General features: G+C 44.7%; 1 protein-coding gene across 1 annotated transcript in view; it reads left to right on the top strand.

Annotated features, from left to right (window-relative positions):
- The first annotated feature begins 224 nt into the window (after positions 1-224).
- ZDHHC9 (zinc finger, DHHC-type containing 9) overlaps positions 225-17,158 on the top strand; it is a 31,731-nt gene continuing 14,797 nt past the window's right edge. Inside the window, exons 1-4 of the mRNA XM_012727253.1 lie at positions 225-389; positions 1,974-2,275; positions 11,521-11,681; positions 15,373-15,531. Coding sequence (XP_012582707.1) covers positions 2,109-2,275; positions 11,521-11,681; positions 15,373-15,531 — 487 coding nt within the window. The 5' untranslated portion in view covers positions 225-389; positions 1,974-2,108. The remainder of the gene's footprint in view (positions 390-1,973; positions 2,276-11,520; positions 11,682-15,372; positions 15,532-17,158) is intronic.

Genomic DNA, 17,158 nt, shown 5'->3' with positions numbered 1-17,158 from the left:
CAAAGGGAGGCTGTCAGTGGCTTGGCAGGTGGGCAGGGAGCCCGGAGATGGGTGGGGGAATGGGGCGGGGACAAGGTCGAGTGGCGTGGGGGTATAGCCAATGGCAGTTCGGGACAGGGATGGTAGGGGCGGGGGCGTCGAGACTCGTCAGCCAATGGCAGGCGAGCAACTCCTGAAACGACCTGGTGACGTGAGGAGCGTTCCATTCGGCCAGCGGTGGGCGGTAGCCACAGCTGGTTTAGGGCCCCGACCATTGGGGCCCCTGGTCAGGAGGAGGCAACCTCCGAGCTGAGGAGAATCCGCTGCCACCGCTGGCGGCCGACGCGGGCCTCTGGGCCAGTTCACTTCCTGCCCTGCGTTCCCGAGCGATTTGGGTCTCCCGGGTGCAGGTAACCAGCGGTGGGGGTGGGGGTCTCCGGGGCTGGGCCGCGTGGTGGGCGGCCCCGGGGCGCGCGGACGTGGGCGCTGTCCCACTGACTCCCAGGCAGCCGAGCCCCTGGTCGGGGGCGACCTACACGTGGCGGGCCGGGTGTGAGTGTGTACCAGCGGGTGGCGGTGGCGCGCGTCCCAACCTGCCTGGGGCGGTGGTCGGCGGCGTGGCAGAGGCCGGGCGGGCCTCCTGAGGCCGCACCCGCTGCTCGGACCCGGACTCGGCCTCTGGCCCTCAGCTGCTGGGCGGCTTGCGGGTGCTCGACTGATTCTGATCTTTGTTCTCCCGGCCCGGCCTCCCTGGCTAGTCTCGTCTCCTGCTGGGCCGGTTTATCTGGAGGAGATTGTTTTCCAGGTTAGTTTTACACAAAGGAAGTGTTCTCAGCCCCTCTGGGGCCCCCTCCCCTTTCCCAAGCCTTCCACCTTGGCGTGGCCCTGCGCATCGCCTAGCCTCTATTTGGACCCTTGCCCTCTCCAGCTCTTAAGTTGGTGGTTTCTCATCCGTCAGTCGGGCTGCAGGCTTCCGCCTCCTTCTTGCCAGTGTGGGGCATGTGGTGTCAATAAATAGAGCATCCCCATACCTGAGAGGAGGAAAGGGTGGTAGTGGCTGTGGGATTCAGGATGCTAAGCCGAGCTCATTACTGGTCCCAGAAAGCACCTTAATGACTTTTCTTAACTGCTGGCTATCTCCCCTGCCCCCTCCCTCCAACCACTATCTAATGCCAACCATTCCAGAACCTCTCCTGCTTAAGTCAGCCTTTCACCTACACTTCTGTGATGTGGTTTCATTAAGATTCCCACAAATGTTAGGCTAGACCAACAAGATTGGTTCACTTCCCGGACTCAGGAAGTTCAGAGGGTTTGATTAGGGGAAATTTGTTTCAAGTAAACACAGCCTGTGTATATGTACAGAGTGTCCAGAACCTCCTAGCTCTGCCAGAGGGTGACTTGTGCCCTGCTGTGATTCATATTTGAGTGGCTAATTGAAGAAAAAAGGTGAAGAACTGGAGGAGGGGTGACAGTATACATTTGTATAAGGAACTATACATTTGTATACATTTGTATAAGGAACTCCACTATTATTTTTTGAGATCTCTTAGTGGGATTATGGAGCATTGTGGTATAGTGGAAGGTGCTCTGGACTGAAAGTCAGCAGACATCTTTTCCTGGCCTAGCTTTGGGGCTGTGTGACCCTGGATAAGTTATTTTCGCTGTCTGGTCTTCACTTGACTCATTTCCCCAACAAAGTATTTGGGGCTATCACATATAAAATCCCTTCTGTTGCAAGGTTCTAACGTGATCAAATCATCACTATTCCATTGGAAGTTAGACGGTGGCTTTATATGACAGTATAGTAATCCCCTTCTTTTTTGGAGAAACTTTAACCTTGACTGTTTTTTAGAGATACAGATTGGAAGTAAACTTTTCCCATTTCCTTGCCCCAACCATTCAGGCAGTATTCATCTTTCTGCCTCTGGGAAAGGGAGATTGAATTGCATTTTCTCGTTCCTGCCTCATTTTCTTCTTTTTGTGCTTCTTTTTAGGGCTGGAAGTTGGACTTTCGATGATGTTTGATCCAGTGGCAGCGACAACAGGCGGTGTGGTCTCTAAGCTGGGCTCAGCTTCTATTTCTTCTCTTTTGTAATCACAAAGCCCATTTTGGACCAGGAATTGCAATCATGTCTGTGATGGTGGTGAGAAAGAAGGTGACGCGGAAATGGGAGAAGCTTCCAGGCAGAAACACCTTCTGTTGTGATGGCCGCGTCATGATGGCCCGGCAAAAGGGCATCTTCTATTTGACCCTCTTCCTCATTCTGGGAACATGTACGCTCTTCTTTGCCTTCGAGTAAGTTTCCATTGAGTTATGTGGGGCTTGGGGAAGGACATTTGTGGGGAGTCTGTGGATGGTCCCTGAAGGTCTGTGCTATCCTCTTGCGTGATGTCTATAGATGGTGTCAGTTGAACTCATTACTTTGTGTTTAGTGGAGTGGGTGCTTCCTGCAAAGACGAATTTTATGGCACTGGTTTGGGAGCCCCCGTGGCATTTTGGGAAGTAAAGGAGTTTGCTTTATTACTCACCTCACCTTTTCAGTCTTCGACACTCACCTATCCTGTTATTCTGGGTCTTGCTTCCTTAGGGCTCTGCTCCCAGCTTAGCTGTTTAATTGAAAAGCCAGTTGAATTGGGAACCTGCAGATGGGCTCCAGCCTCAGCTGTGCCACTAACTAGCTGTGTGCATGGCACATATGTGTTTATTAAATGTGAGTTGCTCTTTCACTCAAATTCCCTCAACACAAACAACTCTCTATTTGTGATATCAGCCTTGGAGTTTTTTTTTTTTTTTTTCTGTGATGCAATGGGCAATACTAGAGCCACTGTTTGAAGTCTGTATAGGTCTCTGCTCTAGGGAGGTGGCCAGTGGATTCTAGGCTACTGTGGCATGACTACTGGGTGTACGGAGAATGCTGTATACTCTAGGGATGGCAGCAATGCTAATTGTTTGGGGATTATTAATGAAGCGGGCCTTGAGGAACCGAGAGGTGTGTGTAGACTGTGAGCCACACCTGATAGGAGCCTGCTATAGTTCACGTCCATGGGTGACCTGGAAATGGAGCTGCCATGCTGGGGCGTGGCTGTGGGAGGGAGGAGGGGGCTCCTTGGCCAGCCTTTGTGGGTAATTAAAATGAGCTCTTGTCTCTCGGGGCTCATTTTTGTCCTTCTTCTGCAAGGGCTTCAGGCTTTCCCAGTGCATCAAGAGTGATTTTTTAGACTGCTTTGCCAGACTTTTTGATGGTTGCAGCTGGCTGGAGTAAAAGCAGGGGGAGGAGGGGGACCCAGTTTATAACGGGGCTAGGAAAGGAAGGTCAGAAGAGTTCTTTGTTAAAGGCACTTTTGCTGCTGCTGCTGCCTTTGTGAAGTATTTGGCAGAGTCAGGCAGGTTGATGATGGCTTCTCAGCTGCTTTCCAGTCTGTGTTTCCTGTGTGTGTGTGTGCACACGCTCATGCGCATGCACGTGTTACAAGTTAGCCTGTGCAGTCAGGCAGGCATATGTACAACATTAAAAACATCCCCCACCCCCATATCCCTACTCTCCTTTCCAAGTTTTCTTTGCTTTATTCCCGCCTTGCTTCTTTTGGGAAGTGCAGCACTAAAACTCTGCTGTTTGTCGTTCTCCCTTTCTCTTTCGCTGCTGAATCACTATCTCTTTTTGCCAGCACCACCCCTCCCCCAGCAGCAGAGTTCAATCTTTTTGGGTGGAACCATTCAACATAGAGATGAGATTTGTTCTCAGGCCCTGGTGAGCTGCTAGTTCTGGGCCCAGAAAACCTCTGGTTTATCTGACCGCGGGGATCTTGAGATTTGGAGTTCTTGGCCTTTGACCCTTTTTGTATCTGGGAGCCAGTTTGATTGGATATGTGCCCTTAGACCCCGGAGGCTTCTGAAGAAAACTTTCTGTGGAATGAAGCTTGCGATTAGCTGAGTTGCTGTTTGACAGAGGCAGGTTGAGTTTTCTACCAAGATGACCTTTCTCCTCAAGTTGCTTCTTGTGCTCTGTCCTCAGATAGGAAGAGTGAGGTTATTGGTAAACTGCCCTGAATTCCACCTGTCTGTGCAATAGTGTGAGCATTGTTGGCTGTAGGGATAGGGAGAGAATCCAGGGAGAGGATGGGAGAGGAGACAGCAAATGTGTCAGCTGAGGAATGGAATGGGATGGGAAAGTAGAAACCTGGCCAAAAGGGAGAGAACTCTGGGGATGAATCTTTTTGACTAAAAATGGTGGAATCTGCATTTGTGAGTGTGTGTGTGTGTGTGTGTGTGTGTGTGTATGTGCGTGCGTGTATAATGCACAGACACTCTAGGCAGTGGATGCCTTGTGTCTAGATGAGGGCAGGTTGTGCAGTGGACAACAGCTCGCCTCTTAGAGTGAAGGCTTTTTCTGGATGATTTTTTTTTTCTTGTTTACTACCTACCACACAGTTAGGGTAGGACTGGGTGGGGGAGGTGCCAGAGAATGGGCTCTGTTGCAGGTCTTAGAAACTAGGAGGACATCAGAAAACTTGTTGATCTAGTCCCCTGCCTGCCTCCAGGCAGGTGAGGGTGTCTGAACCATGCTTATTTCATCTGCAAGTTACCCCAGAGCATTGACTCCCTCTCCTCTGTCTGCTGCAGTTTGCCTTTGGGGAAGGGAGTTCACATCATGAGGCACATCTAGACCTTCATTCATTCTGTTAACAGGGCTGTGCTTGCAGCAGGTGCTCAGGAGCAAGTATGAATTGATTTCTGGCGACCCATGACACAGCTTTGGGTTGGCCAGATGGCATGAGAATTCTGGCCAGGCACGTGGGTGCCCCTTCATGAAACACATGCAGCGTTGAGTAATGCCTGTGGAAATCTCTTTATTTTTGGATTTTGTCTACACATATTTAGATTCCTCAGGGGAGGGACCTGTAATTTTCAGTGGACAGACAGTAGTTGAATACATAAAATGAGACAATGCCCATCTAGGATCTGGTCAGCACTGTGTTATTAGCAATAGAGGGTTCTCAGAGAAGCTGGGTGGCCACATGCGGGCTGCCATCACAGTGGGCTCCTGCCCAGCATGGGGAGGTGGGCTAGCTTATCACTAACTCTCATGTAACTGAGAGTCTGGGTAACTCCCTAGTGTCTTTCTGGGAGATTCAAAGACACAGAAAAGGAGAGGATAGAAGAAGATATAGAAGAGTGAAAATGTCACAGGGCTTTAAAACACATTTTCTAATTCCCATAAGGGTGAGGAGTTTAGGAAATGTGAGTGTGGTCTACCAGTTTCAACTTTGAGCGCACGAACTATGCTCAGTTCTTCCTGCCTAAGCCCTGTCCAGCTCATGTGATAAACACAGCCCCAGCTTGGCCCGGAAAGTCAGGACACTATAGCACAATGGCACTGCCAGCCATGAGTTGTTCAGCTCCTGCACGGCTGTGGTGGTATTTAGCCAAACCCAACTTCATGATAAAGCGTGATCCTGGGGAAAAAGACCAAGTACACTGTCTTCCGGAACTGGCTTGCTAACTCTCTTTTAACCTTGTGACCAGACTGCCAATAGGGTCAAGGTCTCCAGACTTGTCTTGTGGGAAGAATAACTGTGTGACTCTTCACCCTTGAAGGTGGAGCACTTTGCTGTTTGATCAGTGCTTATGCCTCACTGTGTGGGGTATAGAGGAGATCTTCTCAAGGCATTGTCAAACCCCATTGAACTGACTCTTGTGGGTCCTTTTGATGTACAGTGGAGTCGTTGAATTGGATCAACTGAAAAAAACCTTTATAACATTGCTTAGTAATTGCTCCATTTCTAGCCTGTCCAAACTTTCCCTCTTTCAGGTCCCTTCTTGAGTCTTCCTTCATGATGCCTTTCCAATAATTTCTGCACTCAGAGGGCTAATTGTGCATACCACTCTTGAACATATAATTATATGACATTTCTTATATTTCTGAATTCCATGCTTATTACACTTTGAGCTCTGTCAATGTCAGGGGTGATCTAGGTCTGTGTAACCCCAAAGTGCCCTGTGCCTACATGGAATAGGTGTTCAGTACATGTTGCTGAGTTATTACACTCTGGATGCACCTAAAATATGACTCCCAGAATCAAGGAATGGTGGTGGTGGTGGTGGTGGTGGGAGAGCTGTGGACTCTGTCCCCACCCCTTTGTTGGTGAGGAAACCAGGACCACAGAAGTGAGATTGCTTCATCAAGATCACCTATTACTTCAAGTTTTAACCAGCCAGTGTTTCTGTATGATGCTGTCTTTCATCTCATTGTTGCCTTTTGAATTTGGACTCCTGAAAACATTCCGATTCCTAAAGCTGTGTGTAGTGCTGAATGCTAGGCCAACATTTTCTGGCTTCTTGCTAGCCACCATTTGGGCTATGTAGTGGTGTCTTGTCTTGGTTATTTGGGACTCCCTACCTTGCTTATTTGGGACTCCTGAGCTAGGCATCTTGGTGGAAAACTGCGAGCATCCTGGCAGCCTTGCAAGAGTAGGGAAGCGTATCTCTGAAAGTCAGCTTTGAAAGTAGGAGCTTTGTGAGTTAACCAAGAATCATCAGGGGCAAAATGGGAGGGATGAGTACAAGGGTTACAGTGGTAGGAGAACCGTGGGGACTACAGTAATGCAAGAAAAAAATCAAAACCGAAAGTGAAAACATAAAGAATCATGACCTCTGGCCACCCCCTAGCCTGTTGCCAGAATGAGGATGATGCTTAGAAAAATTAAGCAACGCGTGCTCCCTACTGTGTTCCTCTGTGGGTGGTCTGGTCAAAAGGGGCGCTGTGTCCCTTTGGTTTGACAACGCAAAGTTACCAGGTTTGTAGAGACACAGGGCTATTGTCAACAAAGACCAAACCCTGACATGACGGAATATCAGTGCCTACAGTGATAAGGTCAAAGTTCCTGAAGTTTCTTAGGTGAGATTAGGAAACGGAAATAGTGACTTTATCATGATCTCTAATGAGAAGACATTCTCTGGAGAATTACTCTCTGGAGGTTTAGTCCCGTGCTAGCCTAAGATACTGTCTGTGACTTGGCCAACCAGATGCCAGCTTTAGAAAGCTGTAGTTGCCTCTTTGATAGCAATCCGTCACTGTATTTACCTAAGCTTAACTTCCTGATAAAGCAAAGTCCCCTGAGAAGAGTAAGGTTATGTCTCCTGAACAGTGTACTTTCCTTAAACTAAATTTTTAATGGTTTTGTCATTCAAAATTTATCTGTATATTCTCAGCCACTACTACCTTTGGTGGTAATGACTTTCACACTGTCAGTCTCCACTGAATGCAGCACCCATCTTTTGAAAATGAGTCTTAATTGCATATAGTGATCTTCTGTTCTGGGAAAAGCAAGCACAAAAAACAGGGATGTCCCCCAGCATGCTGACATCAGTTGAGATGTTTGTTGAGGGAGAGAAGAGACTTCCTAAATCTTCCTCCTGGAAGATGCCAGAGCTGGTATTGTGTTTAAGAACAAAGGAGGTACCTCATGCCTTTTGCAATAGCAAAAAGCTAGTGAATTCAGGGTAATTAGGGGGATGTTTCTGGAACCAGAGATGAGAAGACAGGAACCTTATGATGATGATTAGATAAGACCAGTTAACGGAGGGCCTGGGAATACTGGCCTGTGGGCTTGGGGCTGAATATAATAAACAGACAGCAGGGAGTTGTTTAAGTTTTGAGCAGGAGTGTATTGCAACTGAAATTTGTTATTTGTTGTATTTGTTAGAATTGAGATGTGAAATATAACTGAAATTTCACAGCTGTTTAGCAGGTTTGCCTGGCTAGAGATTCTAGCCCTCCTTGGTGAGAGGTTGGCTCATTGCCCCGTTTGGTTCAGAGAGGGTGATGTGTTTTCATGTAGCAGTGAATCTGGAGGCTGATTTTCACTGTATCTCTGGTGCCCAAGGAAACTTTTTCCTCGTGGGCCAACTGTTACTGCCATCAGAAGAACTTTGACCCAGTCTTCTTGGGTGCATGTTTACTGTGCTCCAGAGGTAGGTAGTTTGTGAGGAGACAGACAGCCGTTCATGTCAGGGGGCACTTATAGCAAAGGCTTGTTTCTCTTAATTGGGACTGAGGCCGTCTTGGGGCCCTATTCCTTGGGCCCTCCCCGCTTCTCTGCACTGCTCTTACAGCCACCCTCAGTGGAGCTGTGGGAGCAGTTTCAAGCAGCCGTCAGCTTCCTAGGAGAGCCCTTCTCTGACCACTCACAGTCTTAGAGTCTGAATCACCCTCCTAGTCCTTGATTATTAGCTGTTTCATATGTTAGTATGTTTTCCCCAACAAAATTAACTCCCATTTCTCTTGTTCTTCATTTGTGAGACTCATAAGTGTTTGTTGGCTGGCTTATTTAGCACTGATAAAGGAACAGCAACAAAACACACAGCAAGAAGTGCTTTGGAGACTTAGAAGCAGAGCACTGCCTGTCCATGAGGAACAGCCCCGCCATGGAATGTGTCTCGATTTTACCAGCTCCAATCATGAACCTTTCTGAGTCTTTTCCATGTGAATTGAAATCTGTGTCATTGTCATTCTCCTTCCAATGAACCAGTGTGCTATGGAGGGGGATGGGACATGGCACACCAGTGCAGCTGGCACTGCTGGTTACTGCTGGTCAGTACCCCCCAAGAGGGCAGAGACACGTGGGGTCCTGCCATCCAGCTCAGCTTTGGAAAGCTGAGGCCAGTCACGAAGTTGGGAGAGATGGCTTAGAATGATGATGTCTCTTCAGGTGGCAGAAATGAAGAGTTAGTGGAAACTGGTTGCTTTTATAAAATTTAGAAGGGGGAAAAGTAACTTCTTATTACTGGTCAGGGAAAGGCCTCTTGGTACTTTGAAGACAAAGGAGATTCTGTTTCCAGCCGTGTATAGATATCATTATTCCAGGAAGATATAGATAGAAAGCACTAGGGATATAAAAAAAAACAGTTTGCTTATGTTTGTGGATGGCAGATCTAGTCTTACCCTAAGACATGATAGGGATGTTTAAGGATAGTCCTGGCTTTAGAGGTTGGTGTTGGGAATTGCCACCAATTCTTCCATAACTTATTCCTGTCAGAGACAGATCTCTAGCTTATTGCAATTATAGGGCTAGCCAAGGAGGGGATATTTTGACCATAACAATTAAAGGCATCATGGGTAGTAGTTCACAGTAGTCTTTGCCACTGGCTTTCTAAGTGTCCTCTTAGTCCGAGTAGAGAAGCCTGCTGGTCCCACATCTGCCTGTTCAGCCACACCCGCTAACTAGAGACAACTGGCTGCCAGTAGTTTCATCGCTGGAGAACAATACAATGGGCCTGTTGTGTATTTGTTGACATACAGAGTGGATTGTTTTAGCAGGTGCAGAAGATAGTCTGTGTGGGTAGTACAGAGACCTTTATCCTTGCCGGCATAGAATAATTCAAATCTATGCTATCCTTTGTCCGGCTGATAAGCAAGTGTTGGAATTGGATTTAGTTAAGCTGAGCATAGGGGCCACATTAACTTTTTGTGCATACTTGTGGTTGGTTTCTCTTTCTCTTTCTTCTGTAATAAAATGATTTTTACTCCCTTTGGTGGCTAATCAGATAACTCTGATAATTTCTAAGGCTTTTGGTGAAGACTGTATATCCAGGGCAGTTTGAGTCCTGGAGACATTGCTTCTTTGTTGTCATGAGTGATCTTAGAGATGAGAAGTGACTAGGAAGATGGTTGTTTTCTGTGTGTGGCAATTTCACTTGGTCATGAAGTAGCCTTGTGTTTCTCTGGTGTCCTTTAGGTCTCTGATAAGTGGAGGTGACTTTCATTTCTGAATTCATGTCTTGATAATTGGTACAGTGGAAGGGAGAGTAATCCACAACTAGCGATATGCAAGGACCTTAATTACCCTGCACTCAGTTACTCAGATTCTTCAGTTCGGATTTCCCCCCATCCTTGGCTTTTCGGAGAAGGAAGTAAATCATAGAATAGCAAGCTAAGATCAAGGATTTTGCTAAAAACAATCAGGCAAGGAAATAAGTAGCCACAAAAAAATAATTTTGCAGGTTCACTAATGGTCACCCTCATGACAGACTGCTCAGCCTAATATTACAGCTGGTTTACACCCCAAGGTAACTGGGGTGTGGCAGGGAGGATCTTATGGGGATTGGTCCAAAACTGCAGGAACATACAACCCGGGGTATACTGATAAGGTAAGCCTGTTCCTTCGTTCACTTCCTCTGCTCTTATAGTCTGTCTCCGAGAGAAGATCTCTGTGCCTCAAAAGGAGAATAAAAATAGGTCAGTGACAACTCTCATCACATATTCCTATTTATTTGGTTTGAAATTCAGTTTAACTCAACAAGTATTTGTCTATAACTTCTTTGTACTTGTATTAGGCTCTAGGAGATATAGAACCACGATGATATTGGTAGCTGACATTTACTTAGTGTTTATTTGCTATGTGTCAAGGGCAGTTCTAAGCACTTTATTTAGATTCAAGCATTTGCTCCACCCAGTGACCTCTGAAGGGCTAATATTCTCATTTCTCAGACAAGGAGACTGACATTAGCTCAGTAGCCCAAGTAGGAGCTGATATAGTCAGAATTTGAACCCTCGTATTCGTGCTCTCCAAAGATAAGGGTCTTGTTGATAGAAAGCCCATTTGGGAGAGATGGGGGTCAATGGAGTGAAAAAAGCTGGGAAACAAGGCAGGCTCTACCTTGGGGAGCTGTGAGTGCAGTTTGAGTTGGGCCTTTTGGAGGAGGCAAGACCACTCTAAAACCCTCATTCTTCATTTATCTAATGGGTATAACAGTCTCTACCTTCTAGAATTAGTGTGAGCATTGGATAACAATTATAAGTAGCTAAGTGTGGTACCTGTAAATTGTAGTTGTAGTGATGGCAATGGTGATGTCTCCAGAACCTGGGCTATCCAGAGGGGAAGAGGAGTGGCCTTCCAGGTGAGGAAAGAGGAGCACAAACATGGGAAAGGGTGCTAAGGAGTTATAATTTTTTTACTCCCTTCCTTATGGGCATGAACCAGTGGAGGAAAGAAGAGGAAAAGGATGCTACAAAATCAGTCTGCAGCATCGAGTTTTCACTGACCATGAAGCATGGTGGACATCACCTGTCTGATACTGGGACTCTGTCTCATGACCTCATCTTTTCTCCCTCCATCTCGAGTTCAGACCTCGTGTCAGATAGATGAGTGGGTATGAAAAGTTGTAGACATTCACAGAGTGAGAGCAACCTATGCTGCTTGTATGTCCAGCTCAGTATCTTCCCTGTCTAGCAGAGAGGCACAGAGGGAAAGTGCACAGGAGGCTCATAAGAGGGACTGGGCTGAGTGGGGGGGTGGTTAGAGAAAGTCCCTTGATACTTTCTCCAGTATGTTATAGGTGGCATCAATTAGTTAAATATTCGTTGAGTTCCTACTGTGTATAGCCTGTACATTAGGTGTTTTAGGTAATTTATGAAAAGTAAAAAGTATGATCCTTGCCCTCAAGATACTGCTGATTTTGTTGTGGAAACCAGATGGGCATAGACCAATTTGAGATCAACATAGGATAGGTATAACAAAATGTCCCATTTTTGCCTTCTTCAGATGCCGCTACCTGGCTGTCCAACTGTCTCCTGCTATCCCTGTGTTTGCTGCCATGCTCTTCCTTTTCTCCATGGCTACCCTGCTGAGAACCAGCTTCAGTGACCCTGGAGTGATTCCTCGCGCCCTACCAGATGAAGCAGCATTTATAGAAATGGAGATAGGTGAGTTTTCCAACCCTCTGGCATGACACTGTGTGGTAGGATGTCTTTAATCAATAGGGAAATGGAGTCGTAACAGTTGCAGATTAACAGTTGCTTCTAGCCTTTTCCCTCTGAGAGCCTGAACCTGAGCTCATGACCACTCGGTGAATTTGAAAGGCAGTGTTACAATATTTGAAACCCACATGTCTCACTCTTCCCTGTGTTGGGTTGTACATCAGGAGGGCTTTGTGCTCAGGGTCTCACTGCACTGTGTCCAAGAGCATGATTTTTTGCTTTGAGGTGGGGCGTCAATAATTTTGGATGTAATCCAGGGGATTAGTAGATCTGAAGCATTATTCATGGGTCCCAGGCAAGAATTCCTGCTTTAGGGGAACACACAAGATGAGATGGGACTGCTGTAGTGCCAGGAACCATTGAGAATTCTAGAATCAGTAAAGGAAGCAGTTACATGCTTAGTATCACCCCGAACAGGAACCATAGAGATGAAGTGCTGTACTACTCGGGAGCCAGGGTGCATTCATGAATTGAAGCAGAACATCCCAAGGCTAGAGAAGGTCCCAGAAGCTCACCCTGGGAAAGAAGGCTATGATGTCAATACTAACAGGATGCTGGAACCCACCAGGCCCAAAAGCAGTGCCTACCTAAATTATTCTCAAGTTTGGTACCCAAGTAGCTTATGTCAACATCTAAGCCAGATATTGTAGAATATCTTGTGATACTAAAGGCTATGACCATGGAGCACTGATCTTTGGTTAGTCTTTAGTTCTTTCATGATGTTCTTTTTGTTTTGGATTTTAATATTTTATTTAATTCAAAACAAACAAACCTGTTGGGATATTAATAGGTTTTGTGGAACATTTATATATTTTTTGAGAGAATTTACATTTCTTAATATTCTCTATCCAAGAAGACAGTATGTCTTAGTGTATTTTCCAGCTTTAGTTAATAAAATCTTTATAATTTTCTGCATCTAGTTGCTCTTTTTATTTTTATTTTTGGAGAGCAGAGAAGGTGAATTTATTGAGTACTCTACAAGGGGCAGGGGACAAGACAAGAGAGGTAATCTGCTGTGTCTAGTTTCTGTACTTCTCATATTGAATTTATTCTTAATGTTTATAAGCATGCTATTGTCAGTGAAATATTTTCCCCCTTTCCACTTGATTTATTTCCCTCCCACAGTGTTTCTGAGATATAATCAGCATAACATGTGTGTAAGTTTAAGGTATATAAACTGTTGATTTGATAGTCTTTTCGGATGCTTTGAAAGCTTTTATAATCTCTTTTTATTTTAGCTACATTTACTTCTTGCTTCTTAGTGGACTTTTTGAAAAAATTCTGTCCTGTTTGAGTTGAGCTGGGGGAAGTATGTTTGTGCACATCTGAATTTGAACTCCATAGGGGTGGGGTGAGGGCAGGAGTGGTGGGAAGAAAGCAGAAGGCAGGTGTGTTGGCACAACAAGATTTCAGGGGAGATCTGTTGGTGATGGGGTAGTTAGGAGCAATATAGGGAGGGAGAATTGTGTCATCTTTTCTTCATCAGGATGGTTCTTTTATCTTCCACTTCTCATTCGCATATGGAGAAACTGAAGGTCGACAGTGACCTGAGTTGGCTTTGGCCTCTCACAGAAGGTTGTTAGCAAGATTAGCTGGATCACTGGGCCTAGGGCCCAGACTTAGCTGTCATGTTGTGATCTCTATACTTAGCATGTTTCCCTTGATTGAAAGAAGCGTGCACTCTGAAGTTCACATGTATGTTTATGTTGACCAGTTTCTGTAACTTACATTCAGCCCTGCACTGGGTGTGTTCTGGCTGGGGGTTGGGAGGATGGGGAGAAGGAGGCATGTGATTTCCTTTCCTCCTGGCTTCTCACAAGGAGCATCAACCATGAACTTTAGCTCCAGATGTCCTCATGTAAATCACATGCAAAGGGACGTCCGGGTGGCATGCTGAGACATCCTAATGAGCAGCTATCCCTGTCCTTTTAAGACTTTGACACACTGTTATTGTTTGATTTCACAGCATCTACCCTACTCTGCAAAAAAAGGAAAAAAGTCCCATATGGCAGATATTTTTAAAGTCAAAGTGAATTAAAAAATATTCTGTTTTTAGAATTATACTGCACAGCGAGGATGCAACGAGACAGGCACTCTTGTATGCTGCAGATGGGCAAGCACGCAAATTGATGCAATCTGTCTGAGAAGCGATGTGGCAATAACTAGTATGGACTCAAAGGGTCCATACCCTTTGCCCTGCAGTTCCAGTTCTCTCAGGGTTTACTGAAAGGAAATAAGAAGACGGTTATACAATTAATGTAGAAGGATTTTAAGCATGCGTTTTTTCTTTTCCCTTTTTAATATGGGCCTTGCCATTTTAATGCCAGCAGTTTCATATATTACTGCTTAGACTTCAGCATGCTTTTCTTTCTGTTTTAGGAATTTGAACATATGAATATATTCTTTAGGAGGAGGAGATTGGACCTGGGGGTGGTGATCAAGTGGATTTATGCAGCAACGTTTAAATAGTAGAAAACCAGAGGCAACTTAATGTCCAATACTCTGGAATGGTTAAACACAGCACATGCTTAGGGTGGGGCATTGCATTGGCAGTGAAGGTGATGTCTTCAGGGGACAAAGTAACAATTGTGAGAATATGTTCACAGTTCATATTCACAGTTCACTGTTTTCAACAGTGAGTTGAAAACTACAGAGTACAGAATTGTATTTATAATATTTTTCTCAATTGTTTAAAATCAGAAATCTGTTAAAATTACAAGGAAATATACCAGAATGCATGAATATCCCTGAATTGCAAGATAGTCAGACTTTTTTCTTATTTATATTCTATTTTTTCCAATAAGCATGCATTCCTCTATTTTTTAAATGAATTTTCCTGCTTCTAACTTGCACCAGTCTTTTTTTATGCACAAATTTTAATTTTGCAAGATAGTGTCCTTTTATATATGTACATTTTCATGCTGCAAAATGTTGTGAATATTTCTGGGGTCATCTTTGCTCATCTCCAACATCTTAAGTAACTACAAAATAGTCCATCCTATACATGGATCATAATTTAATTAACTAACCTCCTGTTGTGATATTCAGGTTATTTTTGGTTTTCCACTATTAAGAGGTACTATGTGACAAATATCCTTGTGTCAGCAGCTTTTGTGCATCTCTTTGGATTTTTATGCACTCCTAGGAGTGCTGGCTCAAAAAATAGACCCATTTGAAAATTTGGTAAACCATGCCGTACAGCTTGCTGGTAATGTATAAGAACACCTTCTCCCTGTCCTTGCCAGCGCTGGGGATCGACTCTTTGTAGTATTCGTTAATGGAGTAGGTGGAAATGGTATCTGTGTGTTGATTTTTATTTCTTTACTAGTGAAGTTGGATGTTTTCATTTCATATGTATTTTAGCCGTGTTAATTTCCTTTATGAATCCTTTCTTTGTAATCAGCCAAAATACTTGAGGGATCAGTTGTCCACATGTACACAAAAAGGATTGCATGCCATTCAACGGAAATTTAGGGGCATACTCTGTGATCTTGAGTATCTGTTTGGAAATGATAGTCTGGAGAAAACATTGGGGGCTAGGGAAACATTGATTAATCTCACTGCTTTTGGAGAGGTGGTGACTTTTGGGCTCAGTCACTGCCTGGCAGTGGTGTTAACTGTCTTTATTGATTTACAGAAGCTACCAATGGTGCGGTACCCCAGGGCCAGCGACCGCCCCCTCGTATCAAAAATTTCCAGATAAACAACCAGATTGTGAAGTTGAAGTACTGTTACACATGCAAGATCTTCCGGCCTCCCCGGGCCTCCCATTGCAGCATCTGTGACAACTGTGTGGGTGAGTACAGCTAAAGGCACTCTGTCTGGGGGAAAGGCTGGCTTGAAGCAGAGGGTCAGGGTGGTTTTCCTCGGGAAAAATCAGTAGAGGTGGGAAGATAGCTTTGGATAACTTTAGTTAGGAAACTTTAGACAGAGAAAAGCTTCTGAACTATGTAAATCAACTGCTTCTGTGGATCAAGTCATCATTTATTTATTTATTTATTCTTGAAATCGTAATTTAGATGTCCTCTAGCCTAAGACTTAAAAAAAAGCCTCTTGGGTAAAGAAAAAATGCACTTTACTTGTTTTTCTAAACCTAGACTTTCAACTCTGCTGACTGTCTTTGGTGGCACCGCCTTCCAGAGGGGAGAAGAGCCTTAGCCCACTGGAGGGCAGCATCGGGGAGGGAAGGGCTGTGCAGGGCTTAGTGTTCTCAAGGAGAAAGCGGCTGACGTTTACTGACTTCCTACTGTATACCAGACCTTGTGCTAAGTGCTGTCCCTTTCTTTCATACGACTTGTAAGAACCCCAGGAGATAGGTATTGTCACCATTTTACAGCCGAGGAGCTAGACGAAACTCCTTCCAGTCAGTGTGAGGTGAAGCTGGAGCAGGTCTGATTCGAAAACCTTCATTTCTTCTTTCTTTGCTGCAATGGCAAGGATGGCACAAAGCATAGGTCTGTGCTTCTCTCTTGCGTGTGCTCATATATTACTCTCTATGGTGTGCAGAGCCCTGGAAAGATAGAAAACAGGCAGGAAGTATGCCCAGTGGTTGACCTATATGTGCAGTGCCTATGTTATCAATACATATATTCCAGCATTCTTTACACATGCCATGGTGTGCTCCTGAGTATATTGCTTTTCTTGGCTTACCTCATTTTTTATGCAAAGGTTGGAAGGATGTTTCTTATTCTGTGTGGTTAAAAAGCTATATGTAGATAGGATTTTTATAAATTGAAGCTCATTTTAAATGAGCCAGGGAACTTGACATTTAAAGATCTGATGTGAAGATTTTCATAAAGAATTCCCTCTCTTTAATGTTCTGATATGTTCTTTTGTTATGTTTTTAAGATTTATTTATTTATGCACACAAAAAATTGAGGTACAGGCCAGAGGTACCAGGTGGGGGTGTGTGAGAGGATTAACCAGAAACAGAGTGGGGAGCAGAACAGGTGGATCTACTGAAACACACTGTTGAGGGGAGCAGTGGGATACAGGAGAGGTCTGCCCTGCCAAGTGGACACCTCACTCGCTGGGGATTGATAGCTTCATAGTGCTGTTAACTTGTTGTGACAGCAGGGAGGGCCCTGTTCTGATATTTTCTTAAGTACACATATCAATTTTTTTAAAAGAAGGACTAAGATTTTAATAGAAATCTGCACAGTTCATAAAACAGGACATGTAATTTGGGTAGTTAGCATAAAAAAGGTCAATGCCTACTAAAAATTAAAAAATAAAAATTCAAGCAGTGTCTTTAAACATTTTAAAATTTATTTACATATAAATTATATATATATATATATTACATCATTGTTCATTTTTGTACAATTTATGCTTATATGCTTTTTCCTGTTAGGCATTCCCTGTAAAATTCCTGTCAGTTCACCTGTGAACCATCTCCAGAGTTCCTTGTGCTCCTCTCTTCC

This window comes from Condylura cristata, unplaced genomic scaffold, assembly GCF_000260355.1.
Source record: "Condylura cristata isolate star-nosed mole 26May11 unplaced genomic scaffold, ConCri1.0 scaffold00019, whole genome shotgun sequence".
Taxonomy (NCBI): Eukaryota; Metazoa; Chordata; class Mammalia; order Eulipotyphla; family Talpidae; genus Condylura; species Condylura cristata.
The sequence above is the reverse complement of the archived record's forward strand: the minus strand, read 5'-3'. Positions and strand labels throughout refer to the sequence as shown.